Source organism: Ochotona curzoniae, unplaced genomic scaffold, assembly GCF_017591425.1.
Source record: "Ochotona curzoniae isolate NIBS_2020 unplaced genomic scaffold, NIBS_Ocur_1.0 scaffold_4701, whole genome shotgun sequence".
Classification (NCBI taxonomy): Eukaryota; Metazoa; Chordata; class Mammalia; order Lagomorpha; family Ochotonidae; genus Ochotona; species Ochotona curzoniae.
Genome location: NW_024467122.1, coordinates 51,990,392 through 52,013,705, shown reverse-complemented (window position 1 = coordinate 52,013,705; position 23,314 = coordinate 51,990,392). Strand labels below are relative to the sequence as shown.

General features: G+C 44.8%; 1 protein-coding gene across 7 annotated transcripts in view; it reads right to left on the bottom strand.

Moving 5' to 3' along the window:
• Positions 1-23,113, bottom strand: part of GOLM2 (golgi membrane protein 2) — a 68,295-nt gene extending 45,182 nt beyond the window's left edge. For 2 of the 7 annotated variants that reach the window (XM_040968598.1, XM_040968604.1), the window contains exon 1: positions 22,529-23,105. In XM_040968598.1, coding sequence (XP_040824532.1) covers positions 22,529-22,855 — 327 coding nt within the window. In that variant the 5' untranslated portion in view covers positions 22,856-23,105. Of the gene's footprint in view, positions 1-22,528 lie in introns of all 7 variants that reach the window. The other 5 variants (XM_040968601.1, XM_040968600.1, XM_040968599.1 and 2 more) reach the window with 5 other exon arrangements.
• Between the last annotated feature and the right edge of the window lie 201 nt (positions 23,114-23,314).

The following is a 23,314-nucleotide window of genomic DNA, read 5'->3' as shown; positions in this document are numbered from 1 at the left end:
AAATGGTCAACTCTCCACATGGCTACAATGACCAGAAATGAGCCAAGCCAAAATCAGGAACCAGGAGCTTCAATATGTATTCCATTCAGGTGCAGGGGCCCAAAGACCTGGGCAATCCTCCCCTGCCTTCCCAAGCCACAGCAGGGAGCTGGATGGAAAGTGGAGCAGCTAGGACTAGAACAAGTGCCCAGATGGGATGCCAGCATCTGCAGCAGGAGGATTAGTCTGTGAGCCACAGCAGATGCCAGTACTTTAGACGCGTTTGTCTTACTTAAAACTACTATACCTTGATAGGCCTGGTGCAGTAGCCTAGTAGCTAAATCCTCACCTTGTATGCTCAGGATCCCATATGAGCACCGGTTCTAACCCCTGCAGCCTTGCTTCCCCACTTCCCATCCAGCTTCCTGCTTGTGGCCTGGGAAAGCAGTCAAGGACAGCCCAAAGCCTTGGGACCCTGCACCCACATGGGAGACCTGGAAGAGGCTCCTGGCTCCTGACTTCAGATTGGCTCAGCTCCAGCCACTGCAGCTGCTTGGGGAGTGAATCAACACATGGAAGATCTTCCTCTCTGTCTTTTCTCCTCTCTGTACATCTGACTTTCCAAGAAAAATACTATAAATCTTAAAAAAAAAAAAAAAAAGCTACTGTAGTAAACTACTTGAAACCAGCCATGGATAATATGTAAATGAATTGGTGAGCTCTGGGCTCTAGATTCTGGCCTGACCCACCCAGCCCTGGCTTTTACAACCATTTGGGAAGTGAACCAGAGGATGGGAGATCGCTCTCCCTCTGTCTTTTTGTAACTCTGACTTTTAAATGGATAATTTTTCCTTTTAAAAAATATGGTTCTTTTGGTGCAAAAAAAACTTCAAAATTCATGTAATAACAAACTTCCCATGGACTTTTTGAGGATTCCTCTATATATGAAAGATATTAAAAGGGAAGAATGGTCTCACTGAGTGATTAGATAAAAGGCTAAAAGAACAAACATTAAGACTGATACTTAGATTTCTAAATACAGAGAGCAGATGAGTAAGGAAGCGATTCTGCCTAAATGGGAAACTCAAGAAGGGGAACAGACTTGGGATGGAAAGCAGGGGATGCCTCATTACCATAAGGACCTGCTGAGTTTGAGGCATCTGTGACAAGTGCAATAAAAGCTCCTGACTAGGCATTTAAATATACATATGGTTCTGGGACCAGGGATATTTTGAGAATCATTAGCATACAAATGGAAGTCAAGGCCACAGGAATGACACCAATGAGGAATGAGGGCAAGTTGTCAGGCATATAGGGAAAAAAACTCAACGACTATTAGACTCAATGATCACTAAGAATTGCTCTCTAATAATTCCTAGTTAGCCTATGTTTATATTCTTTCCCTCTTTTCATTATTCAATTTCTTTTTGTGCTTACTGTCCTACAAAGAACATAATAATCACTTATAAGTGTTTTAAAAAGTTAACTGGCGCATGCAAGGCGAGGACTTTAACCGCTACACTATCGTGTCGGGCCCCACTTCGTTTTTTTAAAGTCAGTTTTCATGATGCTATATCAGATTCTCTATACTCTCTCTCTCTCTTTTTAAAAAAGATTTATTTATTTTTATTGTAAAGTCAGATATACAGAGAGAAGGAGAGACAGAGAGGAAGATCTTCCGTCCGCTGACTCACTCCCTAAGTGGCTGCAATGACCAGAGCGAGTCAATCTGAAGTCAGGAGCCAGGAGCTTCTTCTGGGTCTCCCACGTGGGTGCAGGATCCCAAGGCTTTGGGCTGTCCTTGACTGCTTTCCCAGGCCACAAGCAGGGAGCTGGATGGAAAGTGGGGCAGCCGGGACATGAACTCACACCCATGTGGGATTCTAGTACATCTAAGGAGAAGACTTCAGCCAATAGGCTAGTGGGCCGGGCTCTACTCTTTTATTTTAAACCTGCTTCTGGCATTCCTATAGGGATGCTACTCTTGCATGCTAGCTGCTCTAGATTATCTTTTATATCCTTATATACATATATAAATTGGAGATCTCTCCGCTGTTTAAATAAAAATGAAAGTAAGGCTTTTTTTTAAGAAAAGGAGAAAAAACATAGGTTTGTCTGAACTAAACAATTTTTTAAGCCAAACATAACAAATACATTTCAAGCCCCATTTCTTTGCCATGTAGTTTCCCAACTCCTTTATGACATAGCATTCCCTTGAAACTCGTGTTCTTTATCACTCCTGTCAATCTTCCCAGCAGCATTCTCACAAAAACCTTTCAGTCAGTGTTTAGTACTATCATATGCACCAGTTTCCAATTCTCATTTTCTATTAACATTAGTTTCATGGTACTAGTCACTTTATCTTCACGATGGCTTTGAACAAAGGTGCCAAGGATTTGCTTAATGACCTTATACAGCCCAGCTGCCAGGCCATTAAATCCAGAAGTTCTCACCCCTCTCCAGTAAGTTTATGATTTTGCTCAGTGTTAAAGCCTGGATGTCTGCTGCTAAATTATTTGCTCCTCTTTGTGATGCTGCAGTGCGACCACCATCTAATACTCTTCTCTGAATAAATGCCACACCCTTCAAAGTGCCAATCCAGTTCCAGAAATGACCTGATGAATCATTCCATCAACATTCACTATTACCTTTCTAAAGAAATATGAATGTGCTTTAATCCAGCATTATACTTTCTTAAATTCTTATAAAATTTAAAACTCAGGAGGAGCCTAGCATGATAAGAATAGTGGCTAAATCTTTGCTTTGCATCCACCAGGATCCTGCATGGGCGCTGGTTCATGTCCTGGCTGCTTCACTTCCCATCCAGCTCCTTGCTTGTAACCTGGGAAAGCAGTAGAGGATGGTTCCAAAGCCCTGGGACCTGGCATCTGCAGAAGAAGCTTCCTGGTCATGGCTTTGGATTGGCGCAGCACCAGCTGTTGTGGCCACTTTGAGAGTGAGCCAGGGATGGAAGATCTTTCTCTTTCTCTGTATCTCCTTCTCTCTGTAAATCTGACTTTCCAATAAAAATAAAATAAATCTTTTTCAAAAATCTAACTCATAAACCAATAATTTAATCTTGGCTTTAAAATTCCATGGTTTCTACCATCTTTAGTGTATTTATAAGATTCCATTTGCTTATTTCTTAGTATTTTTTCCAATTTCTTCAACTTTGTTTCCTTTCATAGTTTCCATTAATCAATTGTGTAACCAGATGGGTCTCTCTCCACAACTGCCTTAGCGTTAACCTTTCTTCCTGTGAGAGCCCTCATCTCGTTTAATAAGTGACCATACCATCAGTGTCAACATGAAGCTTAACTTCCCTTCTAACTATTCTTCCTTATAGTTTCAATTTATTTAATTTTCTCAAATGCAGAGCAACACAGAGAAAGGGAGAGGACAGAGATCCTCATAGTTATAACTTGCTCTTTTCATAACAAAAATTTGTTTATCTTTCAAATGACTTTCCACATATTGAAAAATTAATCTGAGTTCTTAAAACTGTATGGAAGGGGCCTGGCGGCGTGGCCTAGCAGCTAAAGTCCTCGCCTTGAACGCCCCAGGATCCCATATGGGCTCAGGTTCTAATCCTGGCAGCTCCACTTCCCATCCAGCTCCCTGCTTGTGGCCTGGGAAAGCAGCAGAGGACGGCCCAAAGCCTTAGGACCCTGCACCTGTGTGGGAGACCCAGAAGAGTTTCCTGGATCCTGGCTTCGGATCGGCACAGCATCGGCCGTTGCGCTCACTTGGGGAGTGAATCATCGGACAGAAGATCTTCCTCTCTGTCTCTCCTCTCTGTATATCTGACTTTCCAATAAATAAATAAATCTTAAAAAAAAAAAAAAGGTCTGGAAAACATTGCATGTTCACTTTTTTTTTACATATACCCTGTTCAACTGACAATGCTGTAAAAATACTCTGACCTTTTCTCTAAGTATTTTTCAGACAATAGCAGATAAATCATTGGGAATATTTAATTCTTATTTTGTAAAAAGAATCTTTACTGTCTGGGTTCACAGATCACTTTTTTGATTACTTGCAAACTTGTCCCAAGATACATTTACCAATTTCAAGAAAGATATCCAATAATTATTTTCTCTTCCAAGTTTCCTTGGTGATGTTAAGTACAGATGGACAGACAAGTAAAAGAACCAATGGACAGATTTGCAAATGCAGTCTACTCCTTGCCTAATAGTTCAGATCTAGTCCAGACCTGAATATGTCCTTCAAAAACCTCCAGTTCTAAGGTGGGCTGTGTCAACCAGTGGATTCTAGAGAGATTTCAACATGATAGGGGTGGCAAGATCAGCAGCAATTCAGAACTGTTGAATGATCAAAACCACTTGAGCAGTGCCCTCAGAGCATGCCACAATCAGGGAGCCAGAATCGGAGGCTGGTGTAGCTTCTCCCCTAGTCTTTCCCCTCCCCCCAGACACAGTAATGAAAGAAGAGAATGTAAACATGAGGGTCTCACCCTGCCAGGGATAGGGAACAGCCAATTCTTTTTTGTTTGTTTGTTTTTTTAAAGATTTATTTATTTTTATTGCAAAGTCAGATATACCATGAAGAGGAGAGACAGACAGGAAGATCTTCCTCTCTGTTGGGTTCATTCCCCAAGCGGCAGCAACAGCTGGAACTGAGCTGATCGAAAGCCAGGAGCCAGGAGCTTCCTCCAGGTCTCCCACGTGGGTTCAGGGTCCCAAGGCTTTGGGTCGTCCTTGGCTGCTTTCCCAGGCCACAAGCAGGGACCTGGGTGGGAAGCAGGGACACCAGGATTAGGACCGGCACTCATATGGGATCCTAGCATAGTCAAGGTGAAGACTTTAGCTGCTATGCTATTGTGCCAGGCCCAGAACAGCCAATTCTTGTCAGTCTAGAGTCACTGATGTGGAATACATAATGGATCTGCTTAAGTGGCTTCAACGGTTTTGAGATATTGTCAATTCTGTTGTGCCAATGATAAGGAAATCCTGCCAAAGTCTATTGGCTGACATAGTCCACCTTTCAGTCTCCATTCACCCAGATATTTGCTATCATCACTTGGCTGGTGTGGCTGTCCAATTTGTTCTGCCCTCCTTCCTCTGCTATGGCAACAGCTGTGCACTGTAGATCCCAGTGGGCTGTCATATTTTCCATGTTCATCAGAGCATGCCATCCACTGCTTTATCTTCCACTGAGGAGGCCCAGGTCTGACACATGCACTCTGTACAGTCAGTCCACAGATCCTGCAATTCTCCTTATGGTTGGAGTTCTGAGTCTAGCAGTCCAGTTGGGGGAGGGGAAGAGTACCCACAGGGACCTCATCTGAGGTGATCCCAGACCTTATTCTTCTGTGTGTATGGCTCAGTCCGTCACCCACATTAGCCCATGCATACAATAGTAATTGTAACTGCTGGGACAGTTCTGTCTCCAGCTTCATCTCTTACACAAACCACCACATGCTTAGCCCTCACGTACATCAGTGAAATTGCAGCTTAGTCAGAGAACTCCAGTAACCCTTCCTAGGCCCTCCCCCAGCAGTGTTTCCTGTGTTTGCCAGTATGTGCAGCACTGACTGTTCCAGATCTCATTGAGCTCTCATACACATCAATGGGCACTGGAGCCTCATTCAACCCAAGTGACCCCACTATCCAGCCCATACTCATGTCAGTGGATGCTACTGCCTGTCTAGCCAGGCCCTTCCATCCTTTTTTCTCATGCTCTCTTATGGGAATTGCAGCCTATCAGAGAGATGCCCAGTTTCCCTACTGGGCCCACTCCCATTCCCAGATCTTGTACTTGTCAGGTGGTTCTGCAGGACTTGACCCCAGTCCCAGCACTTGGCAGCTGATGCTGCGGCAGAGCCCAACCAGCCTGCACTTATTCTGGCTCATGCATACAACAGTCAGTTAACCCAGCCTGCCTCTCCCCCTAACCCAGTTCACATGCAGGCCAATAGGTATAGCCCTGTCTGGCCTCTTCTGTCCCCAGTTCTAGTTCCCATGCTTGTCAGTGGGAGTAGTGGCCCAGAAGGGGAGACTGCACTGGCCCCCTAACCAGGCTCACACACTTTCCCTCAGGTCTCACATGGACTAGTGGGTGCTATGACCCAATCTGGCACGGCCCACCTCAGCCTGGCATTTGCTGGTGGGTACTGTAATCTGGCCTGGAGCAGTCTCAGCCCACTGGCAGCTCATGCTGCTGGGTGCTGCAGCCTAATCCTGCCCAACCAGCCTCTAGTCCTGGCACTAATGTGAACTGGCTGGTATTGCAGTCCAACCCAGCCTGTGCTGCATCCTATCCTGGTTCTTACATCTGCCAGTGGGTGTTATGAACTGGCCTAGTTGGACCACCCCCATATTTGAACCACATGTATGCTAGTGGGTACTGTAATCTGGTCTGGTTTGGTCTGCTCCTTTCCTTGGTTGTTGTGCTTACTCACAGGGACTGTGTCTGACAAAGAAGTTCCCCAAGTTCCCCCAAAGTCTCTTAATTGCATATTTTGCACACACCAGTAGATTCTTGGCTCAGGCTAAGTTAGTCTACTTCCTGTCCTGGCAGCAACAGTGGCCTTTGCCAACTGGCCCACACTCATTCCGGTTCTTATTGTTGGGTGCTACAGCCCTGCCACATTTGGTCCACCTCTACATGACTTGCATGTGGTTCAGCACATGCCAAGACCTAGCCTATCCCATGCTACACCCTCCCTGGCTCTCAAAAGCACCAATGGGTGCTGGAGCCTAACCCAAACTGGCACACCCCAGACAGTCCATACTCATGCTGAGGGACACTGCAGTCATATCCAGCTTAAATCACCACTTCCATTCCAGTTCTCACACTCACCAGTGGGAACCAAAACCCACCCAGGGCATCACCTTAGCTCCCTCACCAGCCTGTTCCCAACCACAGATCTTGCGCATGCGGTGGTTGCTCTTTATTGGTTCTCTTTCTCACATATCTCTCCTCAGCCCCTTCTCTGAGCAATCTTCTCCCTGCTCTGCTGTGGTAGTAAATGACCTCTATTTGCCCCAATATACTGCTATATTATCTATGTGCATCTGGGTATGCCATTCATTGCCCCATCTAAGCCAGATCTACAGGTGGCTCAGATCTACAGGAACAGTAGCCTTGTCAATGCAAGTCCCTCAGAGGTTATTCCTCACCTGGATCTGAGACCTCAAGTCCCTGCACACCTGCACCTGTGCCATCCCCCAGAACCCTCACAAACCCATACCACCAAGCCCCCAGAGTGTATTGCCAGGCGACCCGGGGACTTCACCTGGCACCATTCATCCTGGAAGGAGTACTTGGAATGAAATTTTGAATTCATCACCCAACAAGTCTATATCCTTGGCCATACAACCTCTTTAAAAAAAAAAGTATTATGCATTTATTTGAAAGTCAGAGTTTTAGAGACAGAATGGCACATATACCTTTTATCCACTGGTTTACTCCCCAAATGGCCTCAACCACCAGGGCTGGTACATGCTGAAGCCAGGAGTCTAGGATTCTACTTAAGACTCATATATGGGTGATAGGGCCCAAGCACCAGAACCATCTTCTGCTGGTTTCCCAGATGATTAGCAGGAAACCCATTCAGAAGCAGAGCAGCCAGGACTTGTGGCAGAACTCGTATAGATGATGGTGTTTGCAGGGGGTTTAATGTCAGCCCTACCCATACTACTTAATATCTCTGTGCTTCAGGTTCCTTCTCCATGAGAATATTGTCTGACTCACAGAGTAATTAAAGCATTACATCTAAGATAATGTATTTACAACATTGGCCTGCTTGTTAAATGTTTAATATGTGTGCCAACACTTAAGATCTACTCTGTTAACAATTTCAAATATACAGGATTAATTATAGTTACACTGTTGTAAATTAGAGTCATAGAACTTACTGTGCTTGCATAACTGAAAATTTAGATCCCTTAAACTATATCTCTCCCACCTCTCCTTCTTGAAGCCAATCTATGGCTATATGCCTGCATAAGTGGGATTGCTGGATCATAAAGTAGGAATTACTTGAACTTTGTGATGAACCTCTAAACTGCTTTATATAGTGGCTGTATGAATATGCATTCCCATCAACAATGCACAAGGTTTTACTCTTTCTACATCCTCACCAACACGTTCTACCTTGTTCACACTAACCGCTTGTTACAGCAGGTAAGAGACAACATCTCAGTGCGGCTTTGATTTTCTTTTCCATTATAATTAGTGATGTTGAGCATCTTTTCATGTATCTGTTGATTATTTACATGATTTTTTGGGAAGATGTCTATACAGGTATTTTGCCAATTTAAAAAAATCTATAACAATTGTTATTTTTGCTGTTGAATTGCATAATATATCTTAGGTGCTATTTATCAGTTTGAAAATATTTTCTTCTACTCTGTTGATTTTTTTCTCTGCAGAAGCTGTTCAGTTTGTGTTAGTCCATTTGTCTATTTCTGTTTTTGCTGTCTGTGTTTTGGGGCATCATATTAAAAGAGAAATCATTACCCAAACCAATGTTGTGAAGGTTTTTCTGCATATTTTCTTCAAATAGTTTTGTAGCCTCAGGTGTTACATCTTTAAGCTATTTAAGCTAATTTTTCCATGGTATGAGATCAAAGTCAAATTGCATTTTCTGTCTATAAATATCCATTTTTTCCCAAAGTATCAATTATTAAAGAAATTTTCATCTCTTCATTTGGAGTTTATGGCATCTTTGTCAAAGATCAGGTGATTACAGATGTGTGAGCTCTCCACATACTGTTGTTCTGTGTATCTGGTTTTAGGACAATATTCCACTGCTCTGACTATTGTGGGGTTTTTTTTTCTGATTATTAGTAAGCTATAAACTTAGGAAGTATAAATTCTTCATTTTTGTTCCTTTTTTTTTCTTTTCAAAAATGGCTTTGGTTTTTCAGGTTCTTTAGATTTTAGCATTTTCAAAATGTTAGAAAAAGTGCCACTGGGATTTTGTTATAGACTGCACTGACCTGGAAATCAAAATGTGTATTATGAACACTTCAACAATATTAATTCCTCAAACTGATGAACATAGATGATTTCCCATTATCTGTGTTTCCGTTTTAAGATTTATTTCATGGGGCCCAGCATGATGGCTCAGTGGCTAAATCCTAACTTGCAAGCAAAGGAATCCCATATGCGTGCCAGTTCATGTCTCAGCTGTTCCACTTCTCAAATCTGATCTGCCATTTCAATAAAAATTAACAAATCTTCTTTTTGAAAAAATATTTCATTTATTTAAAAGGTAGAGATACAGAGAGAGAGAGAGGATGAGGGAGAGAAAATTTCCATCCTCTGGTTTACTCTCCAAATGGCCATGGTCAGAGATGGGCCAGGCTGAAACCAAGAGCTTCATTTGGGTTTTTCATGTGGGTGTAGGGTCCCAAGAGCTTAGGCGATTCTCCACTGTTTTTTCATGTGCATTTAAAAATATTTTTTCAGATTTTTTTTCTTTTATTGGAAAGGCAGATTTACAAAGAGAAGGAGAGACAAAGAAAAGGTCTTCCATCCACTGCTTTACTCCCCAGCTACAATGACCAGGACAGAGTCAATCCAAAGCCATGAGTTAGGAGTCAGGAGCCCCTCTGGATCTCCCATGTGTCTGCAGAGTCCCCCAGGCTTTGCGCTATCCTCCAGTGCTTTCCCAGGCCACAAGCAGGAAGCTGGATGGGAAGTAGAGGATCTGGGAGAACTAGTTACCCATATGGTATCCCAGTGTGTACAGGCAAGGATTTAGCCACTGACCCATCATGCTGGGCCCAATTAGAGGCTCTTGAAAGCATGAGTTTTCTAGTTGTAAACTTAATCTACCTTAATGTTTAGTTATAGCCATTAAACTAGCTAGCTTTGCTGCCATTCTTTTCAGTTTAGATCTAATTATGCCTATATTTCTTTGGTAGTATATTTCCTAATTCATTTCTCTACAATCATCTTTCATTTATATATGTATATAATCGTGTCTTAAAAATTATTTTAGAGTATTATTTTTCATCACCTAAAAGATTAAATAAAATTCCTAGTGTAGCATCTAAGGTTTTCAAGAGTCTGATCCTAAATAGCTTAGAAATGATTCAAATCATATTCTGGTCAATAAATTTTCAACAAGCATGCCAAGACTATCTAATACAGAAAGAGAATTTCTTCATCAAGTGTCACCAGGATAACTGGACATAGACCCTTACTTTGCACCAAGGGAGAAAATGAATTTAGTTAATTCAAATGGATCAAAGATCTGTATTTTAAAAATAAAAGTCTACTCTAGCCTTAGGCAGTAGGCAACTGCCTAGATTGCCTTGTACCTAAGCAAGTATTACACTGCTGGGAGAAAAGCAGCCAACAGGTGGTGGGCACACAGGGCCTGGTTAATCCCAAATCTGTGTTAATTATATCAATGTGCCAGCACAGTTTCCCATTTGTTTTCCAAAGATATGTAGGGAATTTTGTGTGCCACTGCAGAGGAAGATGGGGGATTCCAGAAAGGGACACACGACTCGAGATCCCAGGCATGGCAAGCACTACTGTGCAGGAAAGGGGTTGGGGGAGGAGTTGGGGTGCCGCAGATTGCCAAGGGAAGAGTGTCTGGGAACATGCTGAATGGAAGCTCCTGAAGGCATGTTTGACAGATGAAGAGTGACTTCTGGGGGCTTCCTCAGCCTGAGCCACTGCACTCGTGGGTAGAAAGGGAGCTTATACAGAGTAATTTAGAAGGGGAGAAACCAGGTGGCATGTCTGGGTCAAGGCGGGCCTGGCTAAATGGCATTGCCTGCTGTCTGTCCATGCACACGAAAGCTGTGGCTAAGCCACAGAACTCACCCATGAATGTCAGCGCAGGGGGTGGGCCATGTAAGATTGAGCCACAGCAGTCACCAGAATACAAGGGAACTAGATCTGGAGGCAGATTCTGTAGGAGATTTGTAGGCTCACACCTCTGAAATGGCAGCCCCTACCCATTTGCACAAGAGTTGGGGTGATGACAGGCCAAACCAGGTTGAATCACAGAACTCATCAACATTTACGGGAGCTGGGACTGGGAGGAGGACAGGCTGGACCAGGCAGCAATACTCGCCAGCACATGCAAAGACCAAGACTGAGTACAAACAATGCCAAGCAGGGCTGTGGCACCTGCCACAGGGAAAGTCCCCAGCTAGGCTGCAGCACTTGCCAGCACGTCTGTGGGCAGGCCTGCTGAGCTATACTGCAGCACCCGTGAATGTGCATAAGAGTAGATGGGATGCAGGCTGGGCCAGACTGGGCCGCAGCACATGCCAGCACATGCACGTGCTGGGAGCAGATATGGTGGGGATTATTAGGAGTTGCCCCAACCAGGCTGTGGCACCCGCTGGTTTGAGGACTAGGTCTGTGATGGGCTGGCTAGGGTGGGACATGACACCAGTAGGTTTGCGTAAAATATGGGGTTGGAGCAGAATGGAACTGACAAGGCAGCTGTATCCTCTAGTATGTGTACTGGATAGTGCAGGTGACAGAACGAATCTGACCCTGCACTAGCTAGCACACACAAGAGTGAAGTCTGAGGTCACCTCAGGCAGAGTTTCTTGGAAGACACACAACTAGACTACTGACTCAGACCCTGGCCTTATGGAAAAATCACAAGATATGTGGTCCAACCTTAGAGTGCATGTACTGGAACTGGGTCTCCTCAATTGCAGATATCTGTGCAGTGGACAGCATACCCAGATGCACGCAGGGGACATGGCAGCTAGCTCATCTAGGTCAGCAGGGCACACTGACTGCCTTGTCAAAGACAAAGCAGAACAGGTTGGAAATTCTTCTGGCCATGCCTCTGCAGCAAGTTTCCGGTTCCACAAATGCACTAAGGTGGTTTTTCCCAATCAATAGACCTTGGAAAGATTTTCTCAATCCTGGAGCAACAAAACCAACAATTTCTCAAACCCATTCAAGTAACACCCTTGGAACACTCTTCCTCACATTGGGGTTATCTCTTAAGGCATCATCAAATTACAGCCCCAACCCTGAGTACTATGTAGTCTGACAGCAAGGGGTAGCCCCTCCCCACTTCTCCTGACACAAGACAAAAAAACCAGAAAAGAATAAAAGAAATTAAACATTTGTCCCTCCCATTTTCTTCTATTTTTTGACCCTTCCCACCCTAATCAGAGTCCCATGTGGGCAGGCATCCTGCTCTACTAGGTAAATAATATTAAGATTTCTTTGTTTTCATTGAAAGGAAGATTTACAAAGAGAAGGAGGGAAGGGGAGAATGATGTTCTATCCTCTGGTTCATGCTGCAATGGCTGGAGCTGAGCAGATCCAAACCCAGGAGCGTCTTCTGGGTCTCCCACACAGATACAGGGTCCCAAGGACTTGGGCCATCCTCCATTGCTTTCACAACCACAAGTAGGCAGCCTGGAAGGGAAGTGGAACAGCTGGGACACGGACTGCCACCCATACGGATGCCAGTGCTGAGAGGCGGACTAGCTAACTGAGCCACTGTATCAGCTCCAGTATAAAACAAAACAGAGGGCCAGCATGATAGCGTAATGGTTAAGGTCCTCGCCTTGAACACACCTGGGATCCCATATGGGCGCCGGTTCTAATCCCAGCAGCTCCACTTCCCACCCAGCTCCCTGCTTTGTGGCCTGGGAAAGCAGTCAAGAACGGCCCAATGCCTTCAGATCCTGCACCTGTGTGGGAGACCCAGAAAGAAGTTCCTGGTTCCTGGCTTCAGATCGGCATAGCACTGGCCATTGCAGCCACTTGGGGAGTGAATCATTGGATAGAAGATCTTCCTCTCTCCTCTCTGTACATCTGCCTTTCCAATAAAATAAATAATTCTTTAAAAAAACCAGAAAATTTTAACCTTGAGTTTGATCAGTTTTCTAAATATGACTATAAAAGTACAGAAAACTAGGGCCTGGCGTGATGGTGCAGTGGTTAAAGGTCCTCGCCTTGCACGCCTGGGATCCCATATGGGTGCCGATTCTAATTCCGGCAGCTCTACTTCCCATCCAGCTCCCTGCTTGTGGCCTGGGAAAGCAGTCGAGGATGGTTCAAAGCTTTGGGACCCTGCACCTGCGTGGGAGACCCGGAAGTGGCTCCTGGCTTCAGATTGGCATAGCATCGACCGTTGTGCTCACTTGGGGAGTGAATCATCAGACAGAAGATTTTCCTCTTTGTCTCTCCTCTCTGTATATCCACCTTTCCAATAAAAAAATAAAAAATAAATCTTTTAAAAAAAGTACAGAAAACTAAACAACAAATAGATAAAATCAAACTTCAACAAAATTAAGAACTATTGTCTCTTGCTTGCTCACACTTTTGCTCATGCCTGCCTCGCAGATTTTAGGGGCTCTGGCCACAGTCTATGGTCAGGAAGGGAGACAGAGGCAGCAGCTCAGAGGAGATGAGGCTGCAATGCTGGTGGTAGAAAGACGTTAGGTAAGAAAAAGCAGCAGGAGCATACCATCGCTGAGAACCGATCAGGACTAAATGCAAAATGGGGGAGTGACAACACCAGCCACGTCCTTCGATCTTTGAGGGAAGCATTCAGCTCAGGTATATTATTGTTAAGTCTGAGTGGAAGAGAAAAGAAAGCTCAAGAAAGGAAATGATAAGGTATTACTTTTCCTATTGGCATTTCAACAAATAACTCTATATCACTTCTCCCCAAAGAAAAGGGACCAAGGGGCCCGGTGGTGTGCCTAGCAGCTAAAGTCCTCGCCTTGAACACACCGGGATCCCATATGGGCACTGGTTCTAATCCTGTCAGCTCCACTTCCCATCCAGCTCCCTGCTTGTGGCCCGGGAAAGCAGTCCAGGATGGCCCAAAGTTTTGGGTCCCTGCACCCACATGGGAGACCCAGAAGAGGTTCCTGGTTCCTGGCTTTGGATCGGTGCAGCACTGGGCGTTGCGCTCACTTGGGGAGCGGATCATCGGATGGGAGATTTTCCTCTCTGTCTCTCCTCCTCTCTGTATATCTGACTTTGTAATAAAAAATACATAAATCTTTTTTTTTAAAGATCTATTTTTATTATTTTTTTTATTGGAAAGGCGGATATACAGAGAGGAGAGACAGAGAGGAAGATCTTCCATCCGATGATTCACTCCCCAAGTGAGCCGCAATGGCCGATGCTATGCTGATCCGAAGCCAGGAGCCTCTTCCAGGTCTCCCACGCAGGTGCAGGGTCCCAAAGCTTTGGGCCATCCTCGACTGCTTTCCCGGGCCACAGGCAGGGAGCTGGAAGGGAAGCGGGCTGCCGGGATAGAACCGGCGCCTATATGGGATCCCAGGCGTGCAAGGTGAGGACCTTAACCACTGCACCACCGCACCGGGCCCAATAAATCTTTAAAAAAAAAAAAAAAAAGGAAAGTGACCAAGACTACATTTTCAAGGAGGGTAACTTCGTAAAAATTGATTTTGGAATCCAAGTGGATGGATTTATTGCTAATGTTGCTCAGACTTTACTGTTGCTGTAGCTCAGGGGATTCAAGTATTAGGAGCAAAAATTTGTCATGAAGGCAGCTCATCTTTGTGCTGAAGCTGCCCTATGCTTAGGGAGAGCTGGAAATCGGAACACGTAGTGACAGAAGCCTGAAACAAGGGTGCCCGCTCATTTCACTACACACCAAAAGAGGCTTTGCTGTTATACCAATTGACTCAGCATGCCATCTATAGAGAGAAAATCGTTATCCGGAACCTCACAGACTAGTAGAAAAAAGGCCATGAAAAAGCTGAATTTGAGGTTCATGAGATGCATTGCTATTGGATGTTCTCCTCGGCTTAGGAGAGGGTAAGGCCATGGACGCAGGACACAGAACCACTATTTACAAATGAGGCCCGCTTAAACAACATGGCCTGCAAAATATGCCTTCTTCAGTGAGATGGACTAGCATTTCGTTGTCCTGTCATCTATTTATCCTATAAGCTTTTAAAGATAAGAAGAAGACTTGGGTGAATGTGGTAAAATGTGCCAAACATGAACTGCAACAATCAATCATGGAATATCCTCTATAAGAAAGTGGCTGAATCTGTTTTTCAGTTTAAATTTATAGAAGCTTTGGAGCTTTCCCAGCTGTAGTCAATTGCCTTGGCCATTCTCCTGGCCAAGCTTTGCAAGATGTTCCTTGGTCTGTGGATGCACTAAGATGGACTTAGTCAGGAAACAGACCTTGGAAAGATTTTTTTTTCAATCTGGTGCAACTAAGTGGACGATGTCATAGAACTATATCAAAAGCATTGAATGACAGGTCATATTTATATAGTTTGGCACAAGAGTAATGATCAACTACTGAACTAATCACCAAATATTTATTGAATCCATACTTACGGCACAGTACCAAACAAGTGTTTACAGACTTCAGATTTTAAGTTTCACTTTATTTTAAGCAGTATATAATAACTGCACAAATTTCTAGGGTAAAGTGTAATGTTTCAATACAGGTATAAGAATACTTGGAAAAGTTCATGGAAAATGAAATTAAGAAATGTTTGGAGGCCCAGCGCAGTAGCTTAGTAGCTAAACCCTCGCCTTGGATGCTCTGCATCATATATGGATGCCAGTTCGTGTCCTGGCTGCTCCACTTCCCATCCAGCTCCCTGTTAGAGCCTGGGAAAGTAGAGGATAGTCCAAAGCCTTGGGACCCTGCACCTGCATGGGAGACTCAAAAGAAGCTCCAGGCTTTGGATCAGCTCAGCTCCAGCTATTGTGGCCACTTGGGGAGTGAACAAGTGGGTGGAGGACCTTTCTTTCTATCTCTCCTTCTCTCTGTAAATCTGCTTTTCCAACGAAAAATAAATAAATATTAATAGTAATAATAATAATAATAATAATAATAATAATAATAATGTCATCCTAGAGCCGGAGCAGTATCATAGCAAGCCAGCTTCCTATATGGGTACCAGTTTGTATCCCAGTTGCTCCACTTCCAATTCAGCTTCCAGCTTAATGATTTTTTTTATTTGAAAGAGTTTTACACTTGATCTTAGCCAAAAGGCCAAGAAGTGATAAAAGGAGAATTTTATAGATCTGCTAGTTCACTCCACAAATGGCTGCAATGGGTAGAGCTGAGTTGATCTGAAGCTGAGTGCTGGACTGGAAGTGGAAGGACCAAGACTCAACTGGAGCCCATTGGGCTGAGGGTGCCACAAGGCAGAGGATTAGCCTGATATATCACTGAGCCAGCCCCAAAATCAATCTTACAAAAAAAAAATATCCCAGGAATTGTGAAATTACAAAGATGAGGAGGACATAGCCCTGCATAGCTTATAATTTAGTTACAAAGACATAATTATAAATAATTATAGCAATATGTAAAGGGCTTCAGGCATATAAGTAATCCAAAATAAGTACAGAAGTATCTTGGGAAGGTCAAGGAAGGCTTATAAAGCAGGTACAGTTTGAACAGAATCTTAAAAGATAATTAAGAATTTGCCAAATACGGGGCATGACACAGTGGCCTAGCAGCTAAAAGTCCTCATCCTGAACGCGCCAGGATCCCATCTGGGCGCCGGTTCTAATCCCAGAGTCCTGCTTTTCATCCAGCTCCCTGCTTGTGGCCTGGGAAAGCAGTTGAGGATAGCACAAAGTCTTGGGACCCTGCACCTACATAGGAGACCTGGAAGAAGTTCCTGGAACCCGGCTTTGGATTGGCATGGCACGGCCGTAATGGTCACTTGGGGAGTGAATCAACACATGGAAGTTCTTCCTCTCTGTCTCTCCCTCTCTCTGTATATCCGACTTTGCGATAAAAATAATAAATCTTAAAAAAAAGAATTTGCCAAATATACAAAAAGGAAGGAAAGAGGAAGCAACTAAACTAGAATGATAAAAGCATAAAACAGCAAGGTACATCTACGATGATATAATATTAGTAAAAGGAATACAGGGTAGAGAGGTGAAAAGTGAACAGGCTGACAACTTAAGAAGAGTTTAGGTCATGAGAGCTCGTATTGTACACCAAAATATTTCAGCCTTATGCTGTAGGTAGTCATGGTACAAAGGTTCAAATGGAACCAGCTAATGGTTGGTGACTTGAAAAAGAAAAAACAAAAAACCCACACAACACAACCTGGAGGCAGGTAAAAATAGTAATTCATTTTAATGAACTCTGAAAATTGTCTTGACTCTTAGCTACAGTACTGTCCACTCTCCACACTGTCACTCACTGCCTTCCACATCACACTTTGAGGGCAATGTTCCCTAACTCACAAAGAAAGTGGAAGAAACCAAAGAGAAACAACTCCATCAAAACTATAACACTACCTACATCTTCACCTATTAGTTCTTGCTTTTCTCTTCCACATCACTGTTTCCAGACAATGTTTCCAACTCACAAAGCACAAGAAATCAGAGACAACTCCATCAAATCTATAAAATAACCCACATCTGCACCCATCAGTTCTTCCTTTTCTCCAACAAAACCGATTTCCCATTTCTCCCTTTCTCCTCTGCATTCCTGAGACCACTGTAATCACTGAAGTCATTAATGTCTTGCTATGTCCTCACTCATGCCCTTCCTTTCGGCTTCTATCCCTCTGGTTCTACTGAAACTGTTGTTGCCAAAGTCATCACTATTCTTCACAGAGATATTTGTTTCCCTTGACAATCAATACTGCTGACAATTAATACTGGTGACTATTCTTCAGTACTCTTTCGCTCAACCTATGTGACACGAAAGAATTCTGCTCGCTCCACTCCAATATTCCTTAGTCTTTTCAAGCCTGTTCCTCCTTCTCCTTGACCTGCTCCAAGATCTTATATTCCATCTAACCCTACAACCACTCTTAAGACTTAAGTACTCTCACAGATAAAACAAACAGGCCTTTCTTTTTATGCCCAGAAGTTCATTCTTCTACTTGCTACATGATTTCATACATTTCTCAAATTCAAACTCAAGTTTTCTCAGACTAACTTCTTGGAACCTCCCATCTCAAGTCACACTATCAAGGAGGCTGTTCAAATTAACACTAATCGTGCCCAGCGGTGTGGCCTAGCAGCTAAAGTCCTCGCCTTGAACGCCCCGGGATCCCATATGGGCGCTGGTTCTAATCCCGGCAGCCCCGCTTCCCATCCAGCTCCCTGTTTGTGGCCTGGGAAAGCAGTGGAGGATGGCCCAAAGCTTTGGGACCCTGCACCTGTCTGGGAAACCCGGAAGAAGTTCCTGGATCCTGGCTTCAGATCGTCACAGCACTGGCTGGTGAATCATTGGAGGGAAGATCTTCCTCTCTGTCTCTCCTCTCTGTATATCTGACTTTCCAATAAATAAATAAGTTTTTTAAAAAAATTAACACTAATCAATTTCCCTTGGGACTTCCTGTCACACATTAAATGTATTATAAAATCCTGTTAATTCTCTGCAATCATGTGGGAGACTGAATCAAGATTTTGCCTCCTCGCTTTGCAGGGCCCAGCTCCAACCATTGATGGTTGTGGACATCTGAGGAATGAACCAGTGGACAGAAGACCTCATTCCTTCTCTTTTTATTTATTTTTTTAAAGATTTATTTATTATTATGTTTTTATTGGAAAGGCGGATATACAGAGAGGAGAGACAGAGAGGAGCTGGATGGGAAGCGGGGCTGCTGGGATTAGAATCGGCACCCATATGGGATCCCGGGCATGCAAGGCGAGGACCTTTAACCACTTGCGCCACCGCACCAGGCCCCATTCCTTCTCTTTTAAATAAAGTGAAAACAAATAAGAAAAACAACAGCAGAAATTTAAAAACCTTTAAAAAATAGTTTATTTTGTGACAAATATGCTACACTAACATGAGATATTAGTAATACAAGCAACTACATGTGTTATGTACTTTCTTCAAAATAATTGGCTAAAATTGATCCAAAATATAAGTTTAGTTTTTGCAAAGACACTAAGACTACTCCCTATTATAAGCAGCTAAGAGCCTCTCATTAGCTTCAAGAAAAGACATTCATAAGCATTCCAACAAAGATGTTACAGCTAGTTCAAATATGGAATCAGGACTGGTGTGGAAGCATGGCATATAATCCTCTGCCTGTGGTGATGCCAGCATCCCATACAGGTGCTGCTTTGAGTCCCAGCTGTTCTACTTTTGATCCAGCTCCCTGATAGCCTTGGAAGGCAGTGGCAAATGGCCCAATACCTTGGGCTCTTGCACCCATGTGTGAGACCTATATGGAGTTCTTGGCTCCTGGCTTCAGCCTGCAGCCCCAGCTGCTGTGAGCACTTGGGGAGTGAACCAGTGGATGAAAATCTCTGGCTCTCTCTCCTTAATTATGTCTTTTAAAAGATTATTTTAGAGCCCAGCACGTAGCCAGGATCCCATATGGGTGCTGGTTCTAATCCCGGCAGCTCCACTTCCCATCCAACACCCTGCTTTGTGGCCTGAGAGAGCAGGTGAGGACAGCCCAAAGCCTTAGGGCCCTGCACCCGTGTGGGAGACCTGGAAGAAGCTCTTGGCTTCTGATCAGCTAGCAGCCAGTTGGAGAGTAAACCAGCAGACGGAAGATTTCCTCTTTGTACATCTGCCTTTCCAATAAAAATAAATCTTTTAAAAAATGATAAAAAACTGGGCCCGGAGCAGTGGCCCAGTTTTTATCTTTTTTTTTCCTTTTTAAAGATTTATTTTATTTTTATTGGAAAGGCAGATATACAGAGAGGAGAGACAGAGAGGAAGATCTTCCCTCTGATGATTCACTCCCCAAGTGAGTGCAAAGGCTCATGCTATGCCGATCCGAAGCCAGGAGCCTCTTCCGGGTCTCCCGCACAGGTGCAGAGTCCCAAAGCCTTGGGCTGTCCTCGACTGCTTTCCCAGGCCACAAACAGGGAGATGGATGGGAAGAGGGGCCGCCGGGATCAGAACCGGCGCCATATGGGATCCCAGGCGTGCAAGGCGAGGACCTTAACCACTGTGCCACCGCGCAGGGCCCAAAGAATAAATCTTTTAAAAAAAATGATAAAAACTGAGTTAAAATAAAATTACAGTTTTTTTTTTAACGATTTTATTTATTTTTATTGAAAAGTCAGCTATACAGAGAGGAAGAGAAAAAGGAAGATCTTTTATCTGATTCACTCCCCAAGTGGTCACATCAGCCAGAGGTGAGCTGATCTGAAGCCAGCCAGGAGCCTGCTCTAGGTCTCCCACACAGGTGCAGGGTCCCAAGGCTTTGGACCATCCTGGACTGTTTTCCCAGGCCACATGCAGGGAACTAGGTGGGAAGCGGGGCACCAGGACATGAAACGGCGCCCATATGGGATGCTGGCATGTGTAAGGCGAGGACTTTTGCCACTAGGTTACTGCGCCGGGCCCATTTGTTTGTTGTTGCTTAGGAATTATTTATTTACTTGAAAGACAAAGAGTGAGACAGAGACCTTCCATCTGTTGGATCTCTCTCTAAATGGCCATAACAGCTTGGTCTCCGACATGGGTGGAAGAGTCAAAGTACTAGGCCACCACTTACTGCCTTCCCAGGTGCATTAGCAGGAAAGAACCTTACTCTGCTATGTGGGTCATAAGCAGGGGCTTTATTTACTGTACCATATGTTCACTCCTAACAGGTTTCTTTATTTTATATGGTGGTAGGCATTATGGATCAAACTCTGCCTAACATTTCTGTCCAAATGGGTTTTCCTTTTTCTCCTGACGCCCTATGAATGAATCCAACAATCTGTCATTCCATTTAACACTTTGATGAATAGTGCTCTTATAGGGAAAAACAAAGTTACAAAACATGAGGGTGGTTGGAGGGAAATAAAAACCAACAAACAACATACTGAAGAATGAAAAAGACAATCTGAGAATCCAATAGTATAGAAGCAATAAAGGATGGTTTCCAAAGAGCTGGAGACAGTTAAGTCAATAGGACCATACCATTTAGAGACTGAATTGACTGAAAATAAAAATGCTCTCTGAAATGACTAGAAAAGAATGCCAGTTATGACCTTCGAGGGAGTACTTAAAAATCACCAATAATTTAAGTGTGAAAGAAAAAAAAAAGAATCTGGCTTATTGGGAGAAGGAAACATTCCAGTTTTTTCAAACAGGGGTCACTCACACCTGGTGGAAAGTAACAGATGAATGCTTACTCAAAACCAGACTATTTGGGCACAGCATGGGGCCTAGTGGCTAAAGTCTTTGAACTGAAGGCAGGATTCCATATGGGTGCCGGTTCTAATCCCAGCAGCTCCACTTCCTGCTTGTGACCTGGGAAAGCAGTTGAGGATGGCCCAAACCCTAGGGACCCTGCATCCACATGGGAGACCCAGAAGAGCTACTGGCTCCTGGCTCCCGATTTTGGATCGGCACAGTACCGGCCATTGCGGTCACTTGGGGAGTGAACGATCAGACGGAAGATCTTCCTCTCTATCTGACTTTGCAATAAAAATATTTTAATAAATCTTTAAAAAAGATTAACAGCCGTGCATTACATGGAAGAGACAAAAGCCAGTCTATGAATTACTTCAAAAGACTTCTCTCTCTCCTTTGAGTTTGCAAGGAAGAATTTAAATATTAAAGTTTAACCAGTCCTTGCAGGAAGACCTCCTTTTAATATTTTAAAATTTCATGGATGTTTGTCTTCTCTTACCCAAGGGTTTTTTTTTCTGGAGCACCTCTGTTATGGTGAAAAGGAGAAAGGGCACCACTGTCATGAAAGAACGTAGATTCATCACCATAGGGAATTGGGTGCTCAAGGAGATACTATTTCATGATTTACTCCACATCACGTAGATGAAGTGAAAACTTACAAAAGGGAACTCACACACACAAAAATGTGAAGATTACCAAGAAAGGCCCAGGAAGAAAGGTAGCTACTGTCTTCTCAGAAATTTTTACAACTTTGCTATTGCAACAGAATGTACAAGTCACAAAAGAATACAGCCACCGATATATTGGCGAACACAAAAATCATTTAGTAGCAGGTGTGCTTCTAGTGCAGTCTTAACACTTTGAAAATTTAAACTTGTATTTTCTATGCCTGCATCAAACACCAACTCTATTATAAGGTACTTAAGGACACAAAGCTTCATTTTAGGAAAACAGTGAGGACACAGACACCAGATTCTGTTGCCTAGAATTTATTTCTTGTAACAGTCTACCTTTTGGGGGTTAGTTTCATTAACCATTGAAGGCATAATTAGAGTCACTATGTACAAGTCACACACATGGCTCTCACAGCTCCAAGGCCCATCCATTTTTTTGATCCCAAAAAGGTAGTGATGTTTGATCTAGTTTTTTTTTAATCCATTGCCTTCACGTTGCTTTAAAAATAGGAAGTGAATGCCATACCCAACATACACGAACGCTGATCAGTGTGAACACAGAAGCAAGAGCCGACAACACCCTTCAGCAAACCTGGCAGTCTGGGTCCCACAATGTGTCACTGGGAAAGAACGTCAGGAGGCCCCAAAGGCCACGCGTCTACCACTGCCAGCTCAGCAGCTGCGCGCGGGGACAACGCGGCATCCTTTGGCCAGCCACCCTGGAGAACCGGTCCAGCAGGGGCTGCAGACACTGGTGGGCCTGGGGATTGTCTGAAATGGGCTGGCCGGGGCTGCAGGCAATACCCCAGGACCAAAGGACAGGTGCCCTTACCTTGTCATCTTCGCATCTCTTCCCCAGGCCCTCCCTGGCCTGCAGCCGGCTGCTGAGGCGACCGTAGTCGGCCTCCTTCTGGTCGATCTGTCTCTTGTGCGTGTCCACCAAGAGCAAGAGGTCCGAATTGCGCTTCTCCAGACGCCCGCGGGCCACCTCGGTGCGCTGGACCTGGCCCTGCAGCTCGGCCACCTCCTCCTGAAGCAGGACGTGGCGGGAGGAGATGCTCCAGTAGTTGAAGGCGAGGACGACAATTACCACCAGCAGCACCACCAGCACGAAGGAGGGCAGGCGGCCGGCCCGCCGGTTAGCCCCGAAGCCCACCATGGGGCCGAATCGGGCCGTCCCCTGGGTCAGGGGACGGGGGAGGCCTCGCAGCCGACACCTGCCAGCACCAAGCTCAGGCCTCGGCTGGCTCCTGAGGTAGCCCGGGGATGCGGCCCCGGGGCGGGCCGAGAGACGAGGCGGCTGGATCCGCTCGCCCGCTGGCCGGAGAAGGGGGCGGGGCCGCAGGCCGCAGGTCCCTCCCCGCCCCCCCTCCCCAAGTCGGGCCGAGGCGCGGGCCGGAGGCTTCGAACCCGACCCCGAGCCCGCCGGATGGAACCGGGAGAACCCTGCGGTCTGCAAGCCCGGCCCTACACCTCAGGGCTTCGGGGCGGGCGCAGAAGCCGGAAGGGGACGGGCTTGCCAGGGCCCCGCCCACTGACGAGGACCGTCGCCTCGCGGGGAGGGGGGCATTTCCTGGTTGCCGACGACCCTCTTCTCGCGAGAGGGTGGTCTTTTTCT